The following is a 25,638-nucleotide window of genomic DNA, read 5'->3' on the forward strand; positions in this document are numbered from 1 at the left end:
TTTACTGTCTTCCTTTGTCACTTCCTTTTCCTGACTCTCTCACCCTCTTCCCTTTCTGTTTTTTTTCTAAATATTCACTTATTTTCTTCCCCTCACTTCCCACTAGTGGTAACTTCTACCCTTGCAATGAGGACCTAGAGATAAGAAATGCTTACCTAAGACATTCTGAAAATGCTCTCCATCCTTCAGGATTATGAACAGAGACCCAGAAATCAAGCCTAGGACTTTTTTTCTACTAGTCCAGATGCAAAAAGGAAAAAAGCACAGGCAACAGAAGGAAAGGGGACCTGACAGTTATCAACCACCTACTATGTTCCAGGAAATACTTGGACACTTTATATACTGTACATTATCTCATTTAATCCTCACACAATGCAGGGGGTGCATGCAGCTACACCTGTTTTAGAGCCGAGGACAAGGAGCCTTACAAAGGTTAAATGATCTACAGAACACTTGGGGCTGGTAAATGGCAAAGCCAGGAGCTGAGCCCAGGTTTCACTGTTTCCAAGGACGCTACTCTTCCATTACAGTTCACTACATTGAGCAAAGACGTGAGCAAACTAGGTAATCCAGACATTGACTACATAATCAGGATTTGGAAACTTGGGTGTGCTCAATGTCAAAGCCAGCTGACTCGTTAGTGCTAATGTCCCTAGTTAATTACATATTGGTAAGATATTTAAATGAACACTCATTGCCTCATTAAAGGTCTACAACCTACCAGATTACTACGGGGCTAAGAATTGAATTCTAGAATCACATTCTCTTCAAAGGAAAAATTGCAAGTGAAACTGAAATTTTAATGGTGCCCACCTGCTGTGTTAGCCTCTATGGGAGAGAAATCATTAGTTGAATCTGTGTGAGTTTCAAAGCGTAAAATTTCATGACCGGGGGTGTTAAACCACTGCTGCGTAAAGCAAATAAGAGTTGATATTAAAGAGAATCTCTGACATTCAACTGACGCAAAATCACTTGAAGTTCTAACCTCAGTGTTATCTAACAAAGGCAGATAAAACTATTATAGGCAGGCCAGAAAAGGAAAGTCAAAGGCCAATGTCCAAGTGATTACAAAACAAATGGGCACAAATTATTAAAAATACAAATATTGAGAAATGAAAGTTCTCCTGAGATGAAACTACCTCCTATATAATAAATGGGGAAACTACAGGGTTGCATAGAGTCACCAGCATGGAAAAAAAAAGCAAAGATCCTAAATTAAGCAGGAGATTGGCCTAAATGACCTTGAGGGTGCTTTCAACTCTAAAATCCCAAGATTCTGGGTTTCTACGAAAAAGTATGTGTGGCAAACAAATCAGAGTCAATCCTTGTGCTTCTGAGATGAGCATCCATATCTAAAGCTAAGGCAAGTGCAGGAACGTGGACAAGAGCAACTGAACTGCAGGTGGAAAGCAATCCCTCGACAGAGGTTTTCACACAGTGAGGAGGAGTATAAAAATTTCCAAGAACAGTGAAAATGGAGAATTTACCACAAAGAGAATATGGAAAAGACATTATCTTGGGAGAATTTAACACAAAGAGAATATGGAAAAGGCATTATCTTGGGAGGTTTCAGGTAGTGGACTAAATGCAGCACATGAGAAGTTTTTGGTCCAAGTCATGCTCCAGGCAGGGCAAGGCAGAGATAAGTTATTCGCTGCCCTGGTTCCTTGATGTGCACTTTTTGGGGATGACACATTTATCTAAGATCTAGTTTTAAACAATTAGATTCAAACAGATCTTACAAGTATCCACTTGATTAAACAAGTTTTACTTTCAGATGTTATCACCTGCTATGTCTGCACGGGAAGTCCTATACAGGCTCCCCCATTCCTCTTCCTTCTTGATTAATGATGTTTAACACTTGGTTCACTCTCTCTTTTCACCTGTCACCTCTTTTACTAGTTGTGAAGGGCCACCATTCACAGGTTGTTCCTTCCCAGTAGCTGGTGCCGTCATCCCTTCCACCTGCCCACTTCTAATGATATGTTTCTCCCAGCTGATGCTTTTGTTTCATACTTCACTGAGCAAAAGGAAGTAATCAGGCAGGGATTCCCTCATTTTTCCACCATGGAAACCTCCAAACTTCACCATCGATTCCCTGACATAGCACCCCTACTTCCATCAAAGTTCAACCCCTTAACCTGAGTGCTGGATCCCATCCTCTCTTGCTTTATCAAGGACCTCTCCCCCACTTCTCTTGTATCATTAATTTCTCCCTCTCTGCTGGAACTTATCATTTCCTTGAAAATACACTATATTTTCTCTGATCCTAAAAACAAAACCAGGCAAAGCATTTCCTGATACCTCATCCTGCTCCAGCTACTGCCCTGTATCTCTGCTCTCCTTTATAGAACTTCCTGAAGAGCTGTGAATTGTCATCTTTAGTCCCTCACCTCACACTCACTCTCAACCTACAGCAACTGAGATTGTCTCCTCATCATTCTACTGACACTGCCTCTGGTTGGCAGTGAATCTGTGTTGCCAAATCTAATAGTCACTTCTTTGTTCTTATGTCATTGGACTTCTCAGCAGCATTTGACATAGTTGGGCACTTTCTTTTTTTTTTTCCTTAGAAACATAAACTTCCAACATTTTTTTAAAAGATTTATTTATTTGAGAGAGAGAGTGTGTGCCAGGGGAGGGGCAGAGAGAGAGGTAGAGAGTCCCAAGCGGACTCTCCGCTGACTGCGGAGCATGATGCAGGGCTCAATCTCATGACCCTGAGACCATGACCATGAGATCATGACCTGAGCTGAAATCAAGCATTGGATGCTTAACTGAGCCACCCAGGCACCCCAAGCTTCTTTTAACATTTTTAACATCCGGATTACAAGTGAAGAGCTTGTTTCTTGATAGAAGCAGGGAGGTTTCATCCATACTAAACTAATGGAGGCATTGTGCCAGACTGCTGATGGGAAACAAAGCAAGTTGCATTACACTATATAATTTTGATTAAGCTCAGAAACAAGCAAAACTAATTATTGTTTAGAGATACATTTCTGAAGGCTATGAGAAAAGTACTGATAAATGTACAGGATAAGAGTTACCTCTGGGGAGGCATGACAGGGGTAAGAATATATTGGTAATTTTATAGTATTTAAGTTGAATGGTAGGTTAATAACTGTTCATTTTGTTGTTAACCTTTGTAAGGAGAAAGTAGATTAAACTAGGATAATCATGGTGGCAACAGAAGGAATGAACAGATTTTGAATGTTTACAAGAGTCAAGTGCTGATAAAGGAGAATTTTTTTTTTTTAAAGATTTTATTTATTTATTTGACAGAGAGAGACAGCGAGAGAGGGAACACAAGCAGGGGGAGTGGGACAGGGAGAAGCAGGCTTCCTGCCGAGCAGGGAGCCCGATGCGGGGCTCGATCCCAGGACCCTGGGATCATGACCGGAGCCGAAGGCAGACGCTTAACGACTGAACCACCCAGGCGCCCCAAAGGAGAATTTTTTTAAAAGGAGAATTTAAGAATAATTTCTTGATTTTTGACTTCAGGAACTAGGAAGATGGTGGTGTTGTTTACTCAAAGAGAAAATATTAAAGCAAGTATTTTAGAAACATTTTGTTTTGAAGAAAAATGTTTTGTCTAGGCTATGTAGGGTTCAGAATGTCTATTGATGTCTAGGTGAGATATGGAATAGGCTATTAGAGCACAAATCTGAAGTTTCGGAGGCAGTCCAAGACTAAAACTATATACTATCTAACTATCTATCTATCTATCTATCTATCTATCTATCTACCTATCTAATCTTCTATCTATCATCTGTCTAGTTTTAGAGCCATGGGACTGGATAAAGTCACCTGGGAAAAGAAGGGAGCCATAGGGATTGATACTGAGAAGAGAAAAATGACCAGCAAGAGACCAAGAATAACTGGTCAATAAAGCAGAATAAAATCCAGGAAAATGAGATTTCACAGAATTCAAAAGAATCTAGTACTTCAAGGAGAAACTAGCTCCCTTCTCCTACTGCAATGACCTTGGAAGCCATATGTTTCAGGTGAGGGAAGGCCACAAGATTCCCTTGGAACTTGCATTTCTTCTTGGTGTCATATCCTCCAGGAATCTTTCCCTAATATTCCAAAATAGACTATATGCCCTTGAGTCTGAGGCTCTGACTAGTTATCACTGTATCCCAGCACCTGGCATAGTTCCTGATACACAAACATCGTCACAGATCATCCAGAGAAGCATATATTTTTCATTGGTTTCTGTTTGGAAGGCTACAGGGAAAGCATTTCTTCCTTTGGGATAATCACCACCTTATCAAATAATTGAGCCCAGACATTGATTTCTTCCAGGATAGGTGTTGGGTTTAGAGGGACCAAAAGAAGAAAGGAGGGCAGGGACTGTCATTAGATCCAAAACATAACATTTTCCTTCTAATGAAAATGTTTGCATGTAAGTCTCTTTCAAAAGCTAAGAACCTTTCATTCTCATTTTCTCAAGCCTTAGGCAGAAAGACACAAATATGATATATTCAAGTTTAGCTAGTTCAGGAGTCAGCAAATTATGGCCTGTGGGCCAAATCTGCTCCCTGTTTTGGTACAGCCTGTGGACTAACAATGGTTTTTACTTGTTTTGTTTTGTTTTTTTTTTTACATTTTTAAATGGTTGCAAACAAATAGAAGAATAATTTTTTGTGGCATATGATAATTATATAAAATTCAAATTTCAGTGTCCATAAATATTGGAACATAGCTTTGTCTACATATTTATATACTGTCAATGGCTGCTTACACACTGTAATGTCAAATTTTAGTACTTGTGACAGAGATATGGTCTGCAAAGCAGACAATATTTACTGTCTGGACATTTACAGAAAATGTTTGCTGACCCCTAAGCTAGACTGTTAATGTAGTGCTTGCTAACCAAAATAATAAAATAACCTCTAGTATTTAATTGGCCTTCTCAGAGCTAGGTAACTGAGGGGTGCAGAGCAAAGAGCTTGGGTTATGCAATGAACAGACCAGTGTTTGAAACCTGGCTTCTCTGTTTATTAGTTCTGGAACCTTGAACAAGCTCCTTTCTAAATGAAGAGAACAACAGCTAAATTTACTAAATGCTTACCAGGGGTCAGGGCTCTTCTCTTCATTTAAATTAACCCATCTTGGCAATATTTCAGAATTACAAATAAATGAACGAATTGCCTGGCGTCTCAACTTGAGAAGGGGTGGTTGCAACTGGTAACCCTACATTCTCTCCTCTGTGGGGGTCTCTCATCAATCACCCATCCCATCACCTATGCTGGGGGAGGGCTACTCCCTTACTGCTCTGGCATGAGTTTGAGCATGTAGCGTTTCCTTTATTAATTGTCCGTAGTAGACTATAAATTATAAAACATGTAAACAAGACTTTAGAAAATGGTGAATGAGCAGACAGAAACACCTAACTGACACTACAGCTCTAAGGAATGGCCTGTTCATCTTTATCTTGGAGTCTCCTCCTGGGTGTTCTGAGTGGTGAGGGAATCACCTTCCCCCAACACCTGAGTGTATTCTCAGGCATGTCTGGAGGCCGTGCAGCCCAAACTCAAGAATGTTTTTCCACTACAGTCGAAATATGATTGCTCAGTTCCCAGTATCAGGCCTGCTTTTGACAGATACCGACTGAGGGACTGTCTTCCTCAACAGAGGAAAGCAAGTTCTTTCCTCCTACTCCTTACTTAGTGGCCACTTAAAAAGTGTTTTTCGGGCGCCTGGGTGGCTCAGTTGTTAAGCGTCTGCCTTCGGCTCAGGTCATGATCCCAGGGTCCTGGGATCGAGCCCACATCGGGCTCCCTGCTCGGCAGGAAGCCTGCTTCTCGCTCTCCCACTCCCCCTGCTTGTGTTCCTGCTCTCGCTATCTCTCTCTGTCAAATAAATAAATAAAATCCTTAAAAAAAAAAAAGTGTTTTTCGTGGAGGACCATGTCAGGAGTTGAATTTAATGACATAGGAAAGGGCCATAATGGAGTAAATAAAGCCCTCATTGTCTGCTTACATGATCTAAATAACTGTGCCCAATCCATCAGAAGATAACATTGCTCTCAGTTTTGAGCAGCAAAGGCTGCAAAGAGCTCTCTTGTAAGGTCATTCACAGTTTTAAAAACTATAAAAAAAAAAAAAGGAAGAAAAAAATTTTTAAAAAGCTTACTAGTAATTTTTTTAAATGCCAAGTTACATTTGAGTACACAGTCAAAGGTTGAAAAGGAAGAAGTGCTAAAAAAAATTCACACCTTTTAGGTGATATCAGTTGGTGTTTCATAAAGAAACTGATGACAGAAACAGTGGTAAGGGGTGAAAACCATGCGGCTCCGAGTAAGAGGGAAGAGATCTTGCATCAACCCACAGAAAGATCAAACACAGACAAGGGAAATGCAGACACTGAAAGAAAGCCAGCAGAGCTTGGTAAACATGGTATCTCAGAGGATGGGTTTCTTCACAAATGCCTGTGATTACTCTGAACAAGCCAGTTCTTTGGTTCAATTCATAACTGTCCACGAGTTCAGAACCATAACAAGCAGCTGTACTCATTGTTATGATAGTGGTTTATTTTAAGGGATATGGGAAATTCACTGTCCTACCTTGAAGTGTTTTTAATTCAATAGATAGACACTTAAAACAAACAAAAAAACAAAAAAAACCCTTTTCACATGTCTCCAAACAGGTAATTATTAAATGTCAGTAAGAATGACAAGAATTCACAAGCCCAGAGTTCCCCTGGTTTATAGTTAAGCCTAATGTGATAGAACTTAAAAGCTTCTCAGCCTTTTTACTACCTTGGCCTTGGACATAAAATATGGCCCATTTTCAAAAATTTTATCTGTAGGGCATATAAACAAAGTCTAATCCATGAGGTATTTAAAAAAATACATTACTTTGACTATGTGTAATAAAAGGATAAAAAGAGTAAGCTCTGGATTATAAAAATGACAAACATTTAAATGGAGAGCAAGTGTCTCAACATTAAGAGATTTGTATCATAAAATGAGAGGGAATAAATTATAATTTGTTGGGTGGATTTATGTTAAAATATTTTTTAAAAATACAGAAATGCAATTAATATAAGAAGAAAGGAAGAATACACAATTATTCTACAATTTATATATTAGGTATTTTATCTTATCAGTAGACCCTTTGGGTCCTTGAAAGTCACTGGGCTATCACTGATAAGTGTCATCAACTCTCAAAGGCCATTAGCAGCTCACAGAAAATGAATGTAACTTGTATCATGAGACTAACTTACAGGCACACATATCCATAAATTTTACAAATAAGCACTTAGGCTTTCTCAAATTAATACTTCAAAATCTCCACATAATAAAGTAATGAATTATATGATAATAATTTTTCTTCTGAACCGGATTTATAGATTGAGAGAAGTCATATAGTATGTCACTAAATGAGTGCCTTTAAAAACTTATATAAGGAACTTCTCAAACTCAACACTCAAAAAACAAATAGCCCAGTCAAAAAATGGGCAGAAGACATGAACAGACACTTATCCAAAGAAGACATACAAATGGCCAACAGACACATGAAAAAATGCTCAACATCACTAGCCATCAGGGAAATACAAATCAAAACTACAACGAGATACCACCTTACACCAATTAGAATGGAAAAAATTAACAAAACAGGAAACAGCAAGTGTTGGCAAGGATGCGGAGAAAGGGGAGCCCTCTTACACTGTTGATGGGAATGCAAGCTGGTACAACCACTCTGGAAAAAAAAATATAGAGGTTCCTCAAGATGTTAAGAATAGAGCTACCCGGGGCGCCTGGGTGGCTCAATCCGTTAAGCGGCTGCTTTCGGCTCAGGTCATGATCCTGGGGTCTTGGGATCGAGCCCAACATCGGGCTCCCTGCTCAGCGGAGAGCCTGTTTCTCCCTCTCCATCTGCCTGTCACTCTGCCTACTTGTGCTCTCTCTCTGTCTCTCTCTCTGTTAAATAAATAAATAAAATCTTTAAAAAAAAAAAAAATAGAGCTACCCTACGACCCAGCAATTGCACTGCTAGGTATTTACCCCAAAGATACAGATGTAGTGAAAAGAAGGGGCACATGCACCCCAATGTTCACAGCAGCAATGTCCACAATAGCCAAACTGTGGAAGGAGCCGAGATGCCCTTCAACAGATGAATGGATAAAGAAGATGTGGTACATTTATACAATGGAATATTACTCAGCCATCAGAAAGGATGAATACCCACCATTTGCATCGACATGGATGGAACTGGAGGGGATTATGCTAAGTGAAGTAAGTCAAGCAGAGAAAGACAATTATCATATGGTTTCACTCATATGTGGAACATAAACAATAGCACAGAGGACCATAGGGGAAGGGAGGGAAATCTGTAGGGGGAGAAATCAGAGAGGGAGATGAACCATGAGAGACTATGGACCCTGGGAAACAAACTGAGGATTTCAGTGGGCAGGGGGTTGGGGGGTAAGGTAACAGGGTGATGGGTATTAAGGAGGGCACGTGTTGTGATGAGCACTGGGTGTTATGCATAACTGATGAATCGCTGAACATTACATCAAAAACTGATGATGTACTATACAGTGGCTAACTGAACATAATAAAAAAAAACAAAAAAACCTAATATTCAGATGGCTACTTCTGTGTATCCAAAGATTTGCTAATATTGACATAAAGCTCATACAGGTAATTTTGCTCCAATAAAATGTTTGATTACACCTTCGTAATTTGTCTTCCCTATAATTGCCAAAAAGAAAATTCCATCAGACTGAGAATTATATTTGATATCCTTTCCATAGCTATGGGCAGTCTGGTGGCCCTCATTTGAGCAGTGAGTATCAAAGGCATGATGAAGGGCAGTGCCATAATATTTGGAGGAGAGAGGATTGCTGGATGTTAAACTTTATTTAAAATGTTATGTCTCCACGAACCATGAGAAACTATGAACTCTGAAACAAACTGAGGGTTTTAGAGGGGAGGGGGTGGGGGGATGGGTTAGCTGATGATGGGTATTAAGGAGGGCACGTATTGAATGGAGCACTGGGTGTTATACGCAAACAACGAATCATGGATCACTACATCAAAAACTAATGATGAAAAAAAAATGTTATGTCTCCAGAGTCTACCTTCTTTCAAGCTTTTAATTTTCATAGAATCCAAAAGGTAAAATGTATCAAGTTTTAAATTTTATAAAGGAATGAAATTACCAGTTATGGTTTTGTGGAATGAGAGAGTTGCTGAGATAAGAAGTGAAATAGAAATAGAGTTATAACCAAACATTACTGAAGCATCAGCTTGTAACAACATGACAACATGTGGCAAGAAAGAGTAGGACTTACCGAATGTTAAAAATTTCCTAGCAATATAAACATATAGCCCTGGATAGTTACAGTACTTAAGCTAATGTCAAAATTAAGTTGTTAATTAATGTACTCATTTACTTGTTAATTAATGCATTAAATTAACTTGTTGGTTTAGTACCAGTACTTAGAGATCCTATTCCAAGGAAATCCTTGTATCTTCCTCTCCCCCTCCTGTCTCTCCTCCCTCTCCTTCCACTCCCCTGTTTAAAACACATACCTTCTTCTGGGGTTTGTGTTCTCAACGATTCACTCCAGTCACTCCAACTACCTTTATATAGATGTAGTCTAGCGGAAATCTGAAATTCATACTCTGTAAATGGTTTCAGATCCAGCAAATCATGTCTTCCTTTGGTATTTGTAGCACTGACCTTGAATAAGACAAGATTTTTTTAAAGGGGTCTATTAAAATTAAATGAAAGAATTTTGACACACATAGGTAAGAAACTTGAGTAGATAACCTTTTCTATTTTTTTAGATCTGTCATTCATTGAGAAGACAATGACAGGGTTATTGAATACAAATGATGTTAATCTGAATTAGCTTCTCAATAAAAACAAACTCTGGGGTCTAAGAACCCATCTATAAGGCCCCAAGGGGGACCCTGAAACAAGCTGAAAAATACCAATTCTCAGAAAAGTCTTGGAGAATTTTCTAGAGATTATTTTTTATTTGGTCGCAATTACAATGTGATAAATGTTTCTTTTAAAAAGATTTTATTTATTTGAGAGAGCAAGAGAGAGCAAGATAGAGCAAGCATGAGCAGGGATAGAAGCAGAGGGAGAGGGACAGGCAACTCCCTGCGGAGCAGAGATCAGAGCTCTAGATCCCAGGACCCTGAGATCATGACCTGAGCTGAAGGCAGATGCTTAACCGACTGAACCACCCAGGTTTTAACACAGACATAGAACTGGCTTCAAAAAGAAAACTTTAATTATATTAAAAAATTAATTACTATGTTTCTCCTGAGTTTCAGCTATATGTGGAACTTACCTTCTGTTATTTTTATAAGTCATTATATTTTACAAAAATACCAGGAGGAATTATAATCTTAAAATTTAATTGTAAAAAAATTAATGTCTAATATTAGATCAAAGTATGGGTCTTTATCTTTGGAATATTCAATTCCATATAAGTCTCTATGGACATTTCCTAATATGTTAAAAAAAATTACTAAAAAGTAATACAGAGGGAGTTGTAGCATAACAAGGTGAAATGAGTCCTTTATGAGAAATAAATCACAGAAAATTAATATTGGTTTACAGAAGCCTGTGGCTAAATAAATTTCAGAATCAAGGACGCCTGGGTGACTCAGTCGTTTGGGCATCTGTCTTCGGCTCAGGTCATTACCCCAGGGTCCTGGGATGGAGCCCCGCCTCAGGCTCCTTGCTCCACGGGGAGCCTGCTTCTCCCTCTGCCTCTGCCTCTACCCCCATCCCCCCACCCCGGCCTGCCTGTTCACGCTCTGTCTCTCTCAGATAAATAAATAAAATCTTATTTCTTAACAAATAGAGGTGTATATGACTATCTGATCTATCTCAAGTGTGTACTTTAGGGCTAAATATTCTTAAACCCAGTATTTTGCTGGCATGAAAAGACAGAGATCTGTGCAGTGATATTAAGAGCCCTTCCCTGATTTTCCCCTTTACTCTAAAACCATTACCATTTTCCAGGTCCCACTGCTGTTGGGCCGATATCTGAGTCGATTAAGCAGCACGAGCCCCTCATCGTTCCACTGAAGGATACATCTGCTCACAGAAGCGTTTACACATTTGATTCTGATGTCCCATGGAGGAAGAGGCCTCACTGGTAATCAGAACAAACAAAAAAGTGTGATTTGGGCTCTACAATTGGAAATAACCTTTGTTTTGACATGAGTTAGAAAGAACTGAACAAAACTCATTTCTAAGATACAGGACCACCAAAGCTGGTGAAATAGATAGAGAGAAACCCCTGGCTTTTCAGAGAAGAAAAAGTTTCATTCACTACGGAATCATTAAAATAATTCTCCTTAATCTACCCTTATTTTTACCAAATAAACTACCTCCAACATTAGTGATAGTGTCGACTACATTTAATCCAACGTAACCAAGAAAACCAATGTGCCAAACCTGAGAGTTCCAATGGCTGAGAAGGGAGAGGTGGCTAGTGGTGATCACCTCTCAGAAAGGGAAGAAATGTTGGTAGTCATATGGAAGGGACAGAGGAACAGAGAACACAGGAATAGAGTAAGAGGGGAAAGAAGGGGCCTTACAGAGGAATAGTCAATGGGAAGAAATGAAAGGTAAGATGGGGAGAAGTATGATAGGAAAATGTATAGTAAATGCCTATGTCAAGGCTCATAGCAGTATGCGTGCAAAGAGGTGCTGTGGGAAGAGAGAAGAGACACGCCCAGTGTAAGGCCAGAACTTAAGGGAGGCCAGAAGCCCAGTCCTATTTGGGATGGTCAGAATTTGAGGATGCTTGAGATTGGCCTCTGATTCAACTGGGCTAATTATATTTGCTCAGAAACGTGCTGGGATTGGCTCACTCCAGCTCCTAAGGTGATGAGAGGAATGGAAGTAGGTATTCTCAGAGTAAGATGCATTTGTAACTTGATACATTTTATTGATAGTAGGCACCTCTGCTCTGGCCCAGCAGGCCCACAGGTAGCCTATCTCAGAACAGTGGAGTAACCATGGGGTAAAAAGACACCTCTGCCGAGAAGTACCCACTCTGAGCTTCATGAATAACCTTGCAGGACCCTCTCCTCAGTCGAATGGTATCACTGGCAGCTAGTGCCTCCATACAACTGGTCTCTTTTTTCTCCAACAGAGAGAATAATGTTGAATATTCCATTTTGTACGACCATCTCTATAAAGTTCTAGGATCATGCACCCTTTTACTTGCATCAAAGTAATATCTACCCTTTGTGACACTGTCCCTTTTGAAACAATCACATATAGAACATCCGAGTGATTTTTAAAATAATGTTCATATACCAATGAATGATACCTACAAAAAGTGAAATAAAATGTACCTATGTCCAAGAATGTAAATGTGGATGGAAATGAAGAAGCAGTTCCAAGGCTATTGATAGCAGTAACCTTGGCTGTGTAGCTGGATTCAGGCAATTCAGGGGTTAGGTTGACTCCAAGGTCCAGATGGTCACAATAATGACCATTACATTGCTTCTGCCAAGTTAAATTTTTTGGTCCATTTAACCTATAAATAAAAGACAATCGTGTTTAGCAAGATACTTTATGAGCTACTGGCTCCCTCTAGTACAAAGGAATAGAATATTTAAGTATTTAAAATTCTAGACATTTTGTTAAGGTCAGTCTTATTACTAGGGGATACATTACGGGAATATTTATATTCTATGGTCATAAATAGGACCATATTTTCCTCTCCTCTCCCCTTTTTTGATAGGACTGAGACTTTTTGATGTTCATGTAGATAAGTAACCATACCTACACCACCTAAATTCCCAAAACCCTGACTGGCATCCTGGCTCCTCAGGGCAGATATAATTGTTATACAAAGGATCCATGGCCACATAGGCATTTTCTGCACAGAAGTGCCAGCTTCTGGTATAGACTGGAACCCTGGGCTCCACTTCCTTTCCCCCATTTCCTGCTCACTTAGGCATAGGGCAAACCAGCTGGATCTTTGGATGGGATTATGGGATCAACTCCAGGGAACAGACTCTCCCAGACTCTCCTTTGTGTGGACTTCCTTCCAGGTCAGGCAAAGGTGCTTTAAAAAGAAACTCGTCCAAAGCTAATGGAAAGAAAGCTACCACAAGGATGAGTCTATTTATATATTATGACCCCAAGAGTCTACAATGGCAAAACAGGGAAGGGATATAATGCAGCCAGTTTAACCCTATTAGAGCAGGGAGAAACATCCATAACGTGGACCTCGGATGCTCTGAGAACTCCCGAGTTAGATCTCAGATTCAAGACCTTAGTTCTCACACTTTAGATGAACCAGTTTTAATTGATGAACCCTAGACATTTTTTTTTTAAGTACCTAATTACCTAGAGGTGTCTATTGCTTCTTCTCTCTGGCAAAAATAAAAGTATTAGATATTTCTAAATGTAGTCTAAGATAACATCTACAAAACAGTTGCAAAAATACAGTCTCTCACTCACTGTAAAGTATATGCAGTATATAGATGGGTGTCACGTCCTCTGTCCCAGGTGCAGGTCACAGTCCCACGTTCTCCCTTCTGTATACAAGATACGTTCTGAGGCTGTTCCGGAACAACTTTAAAAACAAAGTGCAAAGCCTCATATTGTAAACAGCACACAGTTGATATCTCTATCACATTGTTATTATTTGGCAATAAGATAACAATACTTTCCCTATGTCTAGATTCCACCAAGTTCAAATTTGCTTCCAAGGCATGAACATCTTCTAATAACAATAGTGAATATGGATCAAACACTACATGCCAAGTCCTATGCGTTATATGAGGTTTTTCTCAATTAGACATCACAGTAGCTCTATCAAGTATTTATTGTTATCATCCTCAATTTATCGAAGAGGAAACTAAGACTTAGAGGTTAACTATCTTGTCCCAAATTACAAAACTGCGAAGTGGCAGAGTAGGAGTAGCGGACTTGAGTCCAAGCCTTTTACCACCACATTCCCCCATTCTCCCTGACAGGTGAACATTCAGTGCTACGTCCATTACCACTGGTGAAGTCCATTCAAATATTAGAAGCCTCTAAAGATTACAGGCGTCTTTCTCTCCACAGACCTGGTATTTGTTGCCATGACACTTCCACCCACTAGCCCTAGGCATGTTCTTCTGGGCTGTACCAGCTAATCTAATTTCTGCAGCATCACTTGGAACACTTTATAAACATTTGTAAACTGATTCTTTATGTATGTGGACACTGAGTACCTTCTATGGGCTGGGCATTGTGCTAGCTATAGACATATAAAGGTGTACAAGGCAGACAAGGTCACTTCTATCAAAGGTGTGTATTTGTAAATTAAGCCATTTTATAGTCAAAGGTAAACCCAAAGCTAGGAGTTTCTCAGATTTAGTGGAGGTAAGAGAAAATTCTGTTACTCATTGATCTCATTCCACTCTAATACTGAGACCCACATGTGAGAGATGTTTCCTTTGGGTGAGATAAAACAAATATACCACTGAAGCCCTAGATATTGTCTGTACCAAAAAAAAAAAAAAAAAAAAAAGCCTGTAATTGATGGAATAAATGACTTTTTTTTTTTTTTTTTTTGTCCTTAGCAAACACCACAGACCTGGGCACAATAATTATCCACTGGGTGATAGTGGACAGGTTAACTTCTCAGAAGTTCAGTTTCTTCATTTATAAAATGGGTATGTTAATATGTAGCTCATATAGTTTTGTTTAATGGAATAATAAACTTTCTTTTCCTGAAAGAACAGACTCTTTCACATATATATGAAATACGTATATCTTATACTGAATATATATGAACTATACACACACACACACATATATATATACACACACGCACACACACACTCTGTATATACCATATATAGTTCCCTGGCAAAGGGTGCTGGGAAGGAAATATTTTGAGCATGGTTAAATGTATATATACACTGTATATATCTGTATACATAACTACTTATGATCCACTTGATCCACTTAGACTACTACATTAACTTCTCATTTTCTGTACAACTTTTTGTTTACCTTGGAGCCCGTAAAAAATCGTCCTGTTCTTCCATTAGTTTTCTTATTCTTAATATAATTCCAAACTCTCAAGCCAATTATCTGAACCACTGTTCAACATATTCAAATGCTGTTTCGTTTGCCTGAAGACCTCTTTCTAGGGTCCTTGGGAACTATCCAACAAGACAGGTTTGCCTCTGTGCCTGGTACACAGCTGCTATTTTGATATTGCCAGTCCTTAGTATAATGGAAATTCCTTCATTTTCCAGTGTTTGACCTCCTGTTTCTTAAATCCAATTCTTTCTTCTCCCCTGATTTAATTTTTTGTGATGGTGGGGTACATCCTCCAGTAATTCCTGGGAAAGGGTACAGGGAGGAAATATTTTGAGCACGATTAAAAATGTCTTTATTCTACCCTCACACTTGACTGATACTTTGGCTGAGTATTGAATTCTAAGTTGAAAAGAATTTTCAAAATCCAGGATTTTGGAAGCAATGCTCTGTTGTCTTCTATGTTCTAGGGTGCTGTTAAGAAGCCTGAAGCCAGGGACGCCCGGGTGGCTCAGTCGGTTGAGCGTCTGCTTTCGGCTCAGGTCCTGGATCCTGGGATTCAGTCCCACATTGGGAAGGGCTCCTTGCTCAGCGGGGAGCCTGCTTCTCCCTCTGTCTGCTCTGCCTGCCGCTCTCCCAGCTTGTGCTCTCTTTCTCTCTGACAAATAAATAAAATCTTAAAAAAAAAAAAAAGATGCCTGAAGCCATTTTGATTCTTGAACCACTGTTTTTAATTTTCAGAAAATTGTAGAATCTTTTCTTTGTCCCCACTTTTCTGAATTTTCACAAAGATATGCTTAAGGAGGGTCTATTCTCTTCTGGTTTCTCAGAGTTCATACATTCTGGGAACTTATATCTTTCAGTTTGGGAAATAGTCTTGAATTATTTCTCCGTCGATTCTCCTATTTTTTCCTTTCTAAAAATCCCTAGTTTTTAAAGTTTGAGTTTTCCTCTAATTTTATACCTTATCTTCTATATTTTTAAGCTCTTGGTCTTTCTGTTCTACTATCAAGGAAAAGCCTCCTCAGTGTATACATCCACCCTCCTATTAAGTTTTTCATTTGTTTATCTTTGGGGGCAATGTTTTCTCTGAGTATTTCCTTTCCACACAGCATCCTATTTTTATTCTGTATGCACTAGTTTCTTGTAATTCTCTGAGGGTATCAAGGATAGTTTTTGTTTTTTAACATTTCTTCTCCCTGAATACCCTCTATTTCTTCCACTTTGCTTATATGCTTTGTTCCATACGTTTGTTCTGGTTTCTATCTTTCATAGTAGACATTTTCCCCAGATCGTTATATTTCTACTCATGTGTAGGAGTGAGGCACTAATTACAGATTGGAGCTCTGCATGTGTGTCAGCTGAGGGGTGTTTGCTGACTCTGAGTTTCACTCCAAGGTGATCTGGCGAGGTTTCCTTGGGAACCTATGTTGTAAATAATTTTAGGTATTTCCTCTCGGACTTACCAGATTTCCCAGAAAAGGATATTCTAACTTGAGTGGAGGAGGGTACAGGGCTCAAGAGAGCTGTATGCAAATGTTCCTTTAATCCCCTTTGTTTTCCAGCATGGTACTACCAATCTCAGCTGGACTGGCTGGAGCTAGTTTAGCAGCCCTTTAATGCCAAGCCTTCAGTCTTATGCCAGAGTAGGAGAGCAGTGAATGTCTAGCTACACGGAATTGGGAAAGAGATCTGAGAATCTGTTTTTCAAATAGATTTTTCAATCAAACCTCTCATTTTTAGTCCCATTCTTACCCTCACTCCCAGAAGGACATGGTACCACCAATTTCTGAGTCTTTCTGGGGCGGGAGATTCTGCATTCACTCATGTTGCATCAAGATGTTTCTCACTGCTGGCTAAGCCAATTATCACTGATCTACCTGTATTCCAGCTTCCAAAAGTTTGTTGGTATGTCTCCCCTCCCATCTCTTTTGTCCTTTAGGATTTGTGCCTCTAGAAAATTTTCTTTACTGCATCTTGGCTTAATTTCGGGGGGATCAATGTAAATATATGTGTTCAAACCACCATCATTACCTTAACCCTTCATAGGTAATGGTGACCAAATGAGATATAAAGCATGTGGCACCTTTAAGTAATGAAACAATTCTAATCGTACCTTTACTCCTAAAAGTTTGCAGAGACTCTCATTTTAAAGAGCACAGCTTTTACTGAAAAATCAAGTCAACTTTCCCAACATGAGGTCCCCACACCATGAAATCAAGGTGTCTACTTCAGCCCAGGACTTGGTTTTGGCAGAGATTATCTGTCCCAGGGGAACCCAGATCTCATTCTCTTCAATACAAGTGTATAATAGCTGACACCCCCCCAAAAAGGACAGAAATCAAAGCCTCTGAAAATTAAAATAGCTTGCAATATAATAAATTTCTATGAGTACTATGGTTGTTATCATTTTTGTTTTTTTTAGGGAGAGATTGCAACAGGGTGAGGGGCAAAAGGAGAGGGAAAGAGAGACTCCCAAGGAGGCTCCACATGGAGCCCGATGTGGGGCTCAATCCCACAACCCCGAGATCATGACTCAACCCAGGCATCCCACGGTTGTTACTGTATTTAAAAGCCCTACTTACTATGGGAAACTAAATGGCTTAGAAAAACAGCTTTCAGAAATACCACCAGTCAAGCATATATTGAAAACAACCAAGCAAGGATCCATTGTCTTTCATTTATTACCTTGATTTTCTAAGTAGTTTGTGGATCAACCCTGTGAGGTTAAGCTAGAGCACTGACTGCTTAGTAACCACACAACTTGAATGAACTCTTGGTAGTAGAACCACCCAAGCCCAAGGAGAGGCTGGGAAAAAAAGGTTAAATTACCCATTCCCAGTTCTGAAAAACCAGCCAACTTTATGACCACATTCTCAGGATATACAATGGCCCTACAAAAAAGGATACCACTTACCACAAAAAAGAAAAGAGGCTGTTTACTCCCTCACTAGATAAGATTAAGCTTACCATACTAGGTGAAACCAAAATTCATTGCGTCTTTTCTTGGAATGATTAGCCATACTCAGAAAAAGCTGTTGCTTCCAGTCAGTCCTTCACCTCAAAGGTGCTAAACTTGCTCAAAGAGCAGCCACTGATGGTGTGGTTACCATTTAAGCACACTGGACAAGCAACATTCCAGCAGTACCACCTAACTGAGCTGCACTATGACAGATCCTCTTAACCATCTCCCTAGGTCTTCTGAGGCTGCAAACTGTCACAAATGCATCTGCATACTCTGGATGAAAAAAAAATTAAGTAGACTCCATGCCCAGTGCAGAGCCCAATGCAGGGCTTGAACTCACAACCCTGAGTTCAAGACCTGAGCTGATAACAAGAGTCAACACTTAACCGAGTGAGCCACCCAGGCATACCACTGGGTGGAAAACTCTAAAAATGGAAAGGGGTCGCAGCACTCTAACACATCTGAGCAAAGTAGGAAATGGACTGGATGGCTAAGGACATGTGCAAGAACACTGACCTCCAAGGCTACTGTTAGCCTAATAAATATGAAGAAAAACAGCAGCAACTGACGTCATAGGCCTGAGAACATCTAATACAAATACGTAATATTGGTCTACTAAGACGGCGAGTTACCTGGGTGAAACATTCAGGTGTTCTGAGGACAAAAGAGGTGAGGACCAATGGTGTTTTTTAGAGGAATTTTCATTTGTCTATCACTTTCTTGTACTTTCTTTTAAGGGAAATGGACTCGTATCTACCATGTGGCACACAGGAAGAAGAGTCAAGCCAGCTGAAACCTCCACCCTAGAGCTTATCACCTCAGTGCCTTCTCTGCGCCTGGTACTAGATTAAACACTTTGCATACCAGATGTCATCTAATCACTACAACCATCTCATGAAGTAGGTGTTAATATCTTGATAACACAGACAGAGAAACTGGGGCTCAGAGAATTGAAACTGCCTATCAGTATACTGTTAGTGACAGGGCTGGGCTTCAAAGCCCATGCTCCTTTTAGGACACCACAGGCGGTCGGAGCTGAGAGTACATGACCCGTAAGTGGTGTGAATAGGAGGCCACAAATGGGAAGAAGAGGCCTGGACCTGGTTTATGTCTCCTTAGCCTCCAGTGATTCATTTGGCTGTGTGCTTGGTGTTCCGCTCGGTGCTTCTGGTGGCTCTCCAGCAAGATTGCTTGGCCCCAACCATATCCTTATAGGTTACAGAAAAGTGGTTTCCATTTTTCCTGAAAAGAGTTTCATTGAGCTTTGCTTCACTGTCTTCATGTCAGGGGCTCTGTCCTTGCATCTTGGTCAGTCAGCCTGCAGTCCTCCTACTCTCCCCACCCCTCTTACTGTCCACTCCTGACCTTCTCTGGAACCACGGAGGCACAGTTTCCTGGGATGACTCAGAGCCCATGCATACTCACTGGCTTGCCTGGCTGGGCCTTTGAGGCTAAGGGTGCGGGCTGCAGTCTACAAGCTTTAGGCAGGTATACTGCGGGCTCACCTGGGCACTGTGGCTCATGTTATAGATGCCAGCTCTGAGGTCTTAGTTCTTACTCCCAGCAGCTTCCTGGAGGGACCAGCAGTGCAAGCCAGCATGTAGGGGAGTTGATACCCTATGGGTAAATTTTGACCAATGAGAGTGAAATTCTTCTCTTTCTCTGTCATTGTACTCCCATATGTTTTTTCTGGGAATGTCCCTAGTGAGCAAGCAACCAGCTGTATTTTCTGTTGGTGCTGTGGCCAGCTCAGTAATCTGACCTCCTTGTGTTTGCTTTGGTCCTTTCCTGGCTCATTCCCTCACTCTTGCTTCTTTGAGACTATATAAGTCAACTCTCCTGACAAAGCATGAGCCTATCAGTTCTGGCTCATGGAGATTTCTAGAAAACCCAGAAAACGGGGCACCTGGGTGGCTCAGTCGGTTAAGCAGCTGCCTTTGGCTCGGGTCATGATCCCGGGGTCCTGGGATCGAGCCCCGCATCGGGCTCCCTGTTCAGCGGGAAGCCTGCTTCTCCCTCTCCCACTCCCCCGCTTGTGTTCCCTCTCACGCTGTCTCTCTCTGTCAAATTAATAAACAAAATCTTTAAAAAAAAAAAAAAACAGAAAAGAGTGTGACAACAGTTCTCCTTTAACCTCTGCTAAGTATGATAACCAGTTGTCAGGAGTGAATGTGGATATAAGGACTATTAAGTTAGGGAAAGGAGAATTGCTCAGCCTTGGGTACTCAACCTGGGCTTCATAAGTCAAAAACGGTATCTCTTTCTTCTTTTTAGGAGGTTGTAGCTTTGAACAAATTCTCATAAATCAAGAAGGCATGAAGATTCAGCTGCAGAGATTCTCTTTCCTGCCACTGGAGTCCAAGGACAACAGGTCCTTAGTCTTAATGGGCAAAATAACTGGTGGGGAGGGAGGGTTGGGAGAGAGAGAGAGAACACTACTACATGAAGTCCAAATTCTATTTCTTTCTGGATTTCTCATATTGAGGTACTCATATTGCTATCAAGATAAAATATACCCATGTGGCAGGAAAAGAAAGAACACTGCCCTATATTTGGATTTCTGTCTAACACATGACAAATACCAAAAGATGACTAGTTTTTAAGAATTCAGAATGGAATGCTCACCACCAACTGAGATCTCTGCCCCACATATTCGTAATTCCTTGTTTTTGCTACAGGCCAGTTTACAGAGAAACACTGTTGTACCCAGAGGAAGACCTGTGACTTGAGAACTGAGGAAGTGACCATGCAGAAAATTGATTCTTCTGTTAAACTTGTAGAGGATTAACATATTAAAACCAGGATATTGTGAGCAGCCTTGTTTGGGCTTCAAAGAGCATGAAATATTGACAGCTGATCCAAGTGAAATTACATGGGAAGGCTCCACAGTCACATCTCCTCTCCTGCATGCATCTGCAATAAGACACAAGTCAGCACATAAGAAACCCATTTCAAAATGGTGGGTTTGTGTGATTCTCAAGAGCAGGGTAAAATTAATCCCATCAAATCATGGAAATAGAAATAACCCACATTACTCTGGCTGTATTGTTGATGCACAATGAGAACAGAAGGCAACCACATTAAAGTCTAACTTTATTTTAATTAAAAGATGCATTGTTCTCAAAACAGTAAGACTAAAAGTGCTGAGAGAATAGGGTTGGAACAGAGGACGAGGAAAAACCAATCTCTCTTATATGCAAATTATCCACCAGATTACTGGAAAATACTTCCCACAGTAAATCACATTTGCTTCCATCCTCATTTCTGATTTATAAGGCTTACTTCAATACTCAGAGCAAAAAGCAAAACAAACAAACAAACAAAATGACCATTTAAAAGGCTATTACAAACTTTAAGGGGTAGATTCAGGAATAATACTTTCTCTTGCTGTAGTGGTATAAAATATATATAATCTAAAACATTATTTTATAACAAAAGAAAATATTCAGTGGCTCTGGTATGTTTGTGGTTGGCATCAAGGATGAAAACTAGGTCCTCCATGCCAAACTTTGGTATTCCTTCAAGATGAAAGACACTGGGCTAAATGAACCATAACCCAGTACAGCTAATATGGCATTACATGAATGTATTCTTCTTTTTAAAAGAGTGTATTTATTTATTTATTTATTGCCAGATACCATATTAAACTCATTAAAAGAGAGGTCATTCTTACTCTCTAGAAGTTTTTGTGTAAATAAATATGACAACTATTCAGAAATGGAACAGTTTTTGGTGGTCCCGCCAATGAAAGAACCTCAGAATTATAGATTTGCCCTGAATTTTCAGATGTGATGGAAAGCCTCCACTGAAAGTACTTTTTTTTTTGTAATTGTAAGATTGCTTTAATTACCCTAAACAGGAATTTGTAAAAAAGTTACTTAAATCAAATAAAGGAAATACTTAAATAAAACATTCTTTTTTATTTTCAGAACTAAAACTAAGTCTCTCTCTCTCTCTCCCCTCCCATCCTACTTATATGTCTGTTCTCTGCTTCTTTGGTTTCCATTGGTTGTAATGAGCTAGAAAGTAAAAAAGTAAGCTCCCAATAAAGAAAAGGGAAGGAAAATGTCAGCTATTATTTTTTTTTAGCATAGTTGAATTCATCCATGCATACCCTCTGTTAAAATGCACTATCATTTCTCATTTTAGTAAAATTCACAATGCCAGCTTTGTGGTTACCTAACCACTTTTTAAAGAGAAATTATATGATTGGACTAATACATTAATCAGCATAAATTAAATAAAATGCATATTAGTTCTAGATATGGAACCAGACTTACCCATTTAAAATGAGAGAAGACAGACTACAAAAGACCAAATACCAGAACAATTCTCACAAATACATATTTCATCTGTAACTGAGAGTTTAAACCACAAATCCTTCTACAGATTCAATTATAGAAATATCTTACCTATGTTTGCTTTAACCAACAACAACACAATGATAAAAATAAGTGCCAGTGAGCACCCTCCAACTGTATGTGCCATGAACAGTCAATTCTGGAATACACCTCTGTAATTTTCCTTGCAAAAGAAGACAAATTCATTCATGTTAAATACATTCAGAAAATACCAGAACCAAAATCATTCAGAAGGACTTAGAATGCTCCTTTAACTTCTCTATATTGTTAAGATTTTTTTAAGCAGTATACTTTTAAAACTAGTAAATTAAAAATCTTAGCCACCTCTAACCCCCATTCACTTAAGCTCCTTGGCGTTGGCAAAGGATGGGAGAAGAGACATTGGAGTCCTTTAGAACTGGGCTTAAGAACTTTGAGACTGTGGGGCACCTGGGTGGCTCAGTCAGTTAAGGTTAAGCATCTGACTCTAGATTTTGGCTCAGGTCATGGTCTTAGGGTTGTGAGATTGAGCCCCACATTGGGCTCTGTGCTGGGTGTGAAGCCTACTTAAGATTCTCTCTCTTCCTCTCCCTCTGCCCCCCCAAATAATAATAAAATAAAAAAATAAAAAAAAACTTTGAGGCTGTGGGCGAGTTACTTAACCTTCTGAGCTTCAGTCGCATACAAAATTTTTTTTCTTCCAAATAGGGCTGCATTATCATAGTCAAACATAGTGGTGTTAAATCTCAAGACAGATGAGAATTTCTGAACTTCTTTTAGAAGTAACAGGAAATTAAAAAGTAGCTCATACTCCTCTCCTGGAACTTAGTAAAAGACTGATCTCTTTGGTCATAAGAAAGGGAGTTGTTGGAGTCTTCTACAGAAGTTCAAGTTTACTTGTTTGCTTGTTTATTCATTACTTGTTTATTTTACTATGTATTTCTATCTTGAATGTTTCAGAAAATGCAAACTGGTGATTTCTGATTGTTTCCCAATTTAAACCTAAGGAATGGTTCTACTATTCATTAGGAAATTAAAGGTGGGCCCCAAATCCATAAAGTAGGCTGGAAAGTTCTGTGATGTTAGGCCACTGGGAACCAGCAAATGCAAATGTTCACCTCTTACTCCCATACCTAGAGATATGCCAGAACATATTGGCCATTTTCAAAAAAACTCACTTATTCATTCAATAGGCCACCTTTCATGTACCAGGCACATCGTTAAGTGCTAGTGATACAACAGTACTGCTCTAATGGGTATATAGAAATGTGCTCACTTGCTCCTTTGACTTTTCTACCTCTAGCCTCGCCATCAATCAGGACAGCTCCAAAAAATTTAGCACCTTTTCAGTAGTCTTTGCTGGTTGCTCTTCCTCCTCCTGAATTTCAACTCTGGGAGGACCTCAGCTCATTCAAAACATTTTTTCTCTACTTCTACTCCCTTCCCAGGGGATCTCATCTGGTCACCTGGCTCTAGAAATTATTTGTATGCTAATGACTCTCAGGTGCATATCTTCAACTCAGACATCTCTCAGTGCTCCAATCTGTCTCCTTGCATCACCTCTTGGACCTCTAATAAAGTGCTCAATATTAACATGATCAGTTGGAATCCTTGGTCTCCCTTCCACAAATTGGTTCTTTCCCTAGCCTTTTTGATTTCAGTAAATAACTGAAGTTGCTCAAAAACCTAGAAGTCATCCTTGATTCCACCCTCTTTCTCATCCCCTACAACCAAACCATCACTAAGTCCCATCAATTTTACCTCCAAAATATATCACAGATCAATCTGCTCTCCATTCCTACTGTCCTCACTCTAGTCCAAAAGACTGTCATCTCTCCCCAAGGTGACTTCAGTAGGCCCTCAGTGTGTCTCTCGAATCCATCCTTACCCCTTTCTAAGTCATTTTTACATAGCGACTACCTTTTAGAAGAATAAATAAGATTACATTACCTGTTACATACCACCACTACTTAAAACCCTTCAATACGTCCATTGCTGTTAGAATAAAATCGAAAATCCTTACCGCACATGATCTTTCAGGCACCGCATGGCCTCACTTCTCCTGTCTTGCCACCATCATTTGCTCAACTTTTTTAGCCTTGCTCACTCCACTCCATTTGCACTGGCTTTCAGATTGTTCCTTAAATAAGACATGTCTTTTGCTGCCCGGAGACTCTGCATTTTACATTTCCTCTGCTAGAATCCTCCTCCTCTGTTTCTTCGCAGCTGGCTGACTTACATACTTCAGATCTCAGATCATGTGTCACTTCCTCAGAGAGCCCCTCCCTGACCACCTAGCCAAAGTGGTCTTGCCCAGCTACTTTCTACTCATCACCTTATTTATTGCCTTCATGGTACAGTTGGTAACTACTGTGTTTATTTACTTGACTACTTGTCTACCTATCTTTGTGCTAGAATAAGTCACCATGAGAGCAGGAACATTGGCTGTCTTGCTCACTGCTGTATGTCAGCACTAGGAAAGAGTACTTAATAAATGTTTATTAAAAGAAAGAAAAAAGTGAGGAAGGGGGAAGGAAGATGAGCTATAAAAAACTCCCTGTAAACATCCCTGTAGTAGGCAGAATAATGGCCCACCAAAGATGTCCATGCCCTAAGTACCTGTGAGTATATTACATTACATGACAAAGGGACTTTGGAGATGCCATTATAGCTAAGGATCTGAAATGGGGAGGATTCTATATTATCCAAATGGGCCCAATCTAATTAAGGGAGTCCTTAAAAGTGGGTGAGGGAGGAAAAAAGGTCTGTCAGAGAGCTGTGATATGAGAAGGCCTAGATCTTCCACTGCTGGCTTTGAAGATTGAAGAAAGGGGCCATGAGCTAAGGAATGTGGTGGCCTCTAAAATCTGAGGGTGGCTCTGTTTACAGAAAATATAAAATGTATTTTTTTTTTTTTAGATTTTATTTATTTATTTGACAGAGAGAGCACAAGCAGGGAGAGAGGGCAGGCAGAGGGAGAAGCAGGCTCCCCACTGAGCAGAGAGCCCGAAATGGGGCTCGATCCCAGGACCCTGAGATCATCACCTAAGCCGAAGGCAGACACTTAACTGACTGAGCCACCCACGTGCCCCTAAAATGTATTTCTTATGGGTCTTGGTTAAAAATGTTTGAGAAACACTGATCTAAATTGAAATCTGACCGTTTCCCTTCGTCTAAACCACACAGTCCAAGGTCATGGCATACAATGGCCTCTGTCGGCTAATTCCTGCCTTTATTACCAAGCACATCTACCTCTACTCCCTGCTGGCATTCTACTGTCTACTAACACTGAGCTGCA

The 25,638-nt window shown here is 39.9% G+C and overlaps 1 protein-coding gene across 1 annotated transcript in view; it reads right to left on the reverse strand.

The window, feature by feature from the left end:
- The window catches only part of IL12RB2 (interleukin 12 receptor subunit beta 2), a 67,988-nt gene extending 43,284 nt beyond the window's left edge, over positions 1-24,704 (reverse strand). The window contains exons 1-7 of the mRNA XM_035018306.1: positions 24,364-24,704; positions 22,413-22,524; positions 20,626-20,913; positions 13,461-13,575; positions 12,344-12,528; positions 10,988-11,130; positions 9,545-9,695 (exon numbers count right to left, since the gene is read on the reverse strand). Of these exons, the coding sequence (XP_034874197.1) occupies positions 9,545-9,695; positions 10,988-11,130; positions 12,344-12,528; positions 13,461-13,575; positions 20,626-20,913; positions 22,413-22,488 (958 nt within the window). The 5' untranslated portion in view covers positions 22,489-22,524; positions 24,364-24,704. The remainder of the gene's footprint in view (positions 1-9,544; positions 9,696-10,987; positions 11,131-12,343; positions 12,529-13,460; positions 13,576-20,625; positions 20,914-22,412; positions 22,525-24,363) is intronic.
- Between the last annotated feature and the right edge of the window lie 934 nt (positions 24,705-25,638).

The sequence above is a fragment of the Mirounga leonina genome, unplaced genomic scaffold, assembly GCF_011800145.1.
Source record: "Mirounga leonina isolate KUSES-001 unplaced genomic scaffold, KU_Mleo_1.0 Mir_173, whole genome shotgun sequence".
Classification (NCBI taxonomy): Eukaryota; Metazoa; Chordata; class Mammalia; order Carnivora; family Phocidae; genus Mirounga; species Mirounga leonina.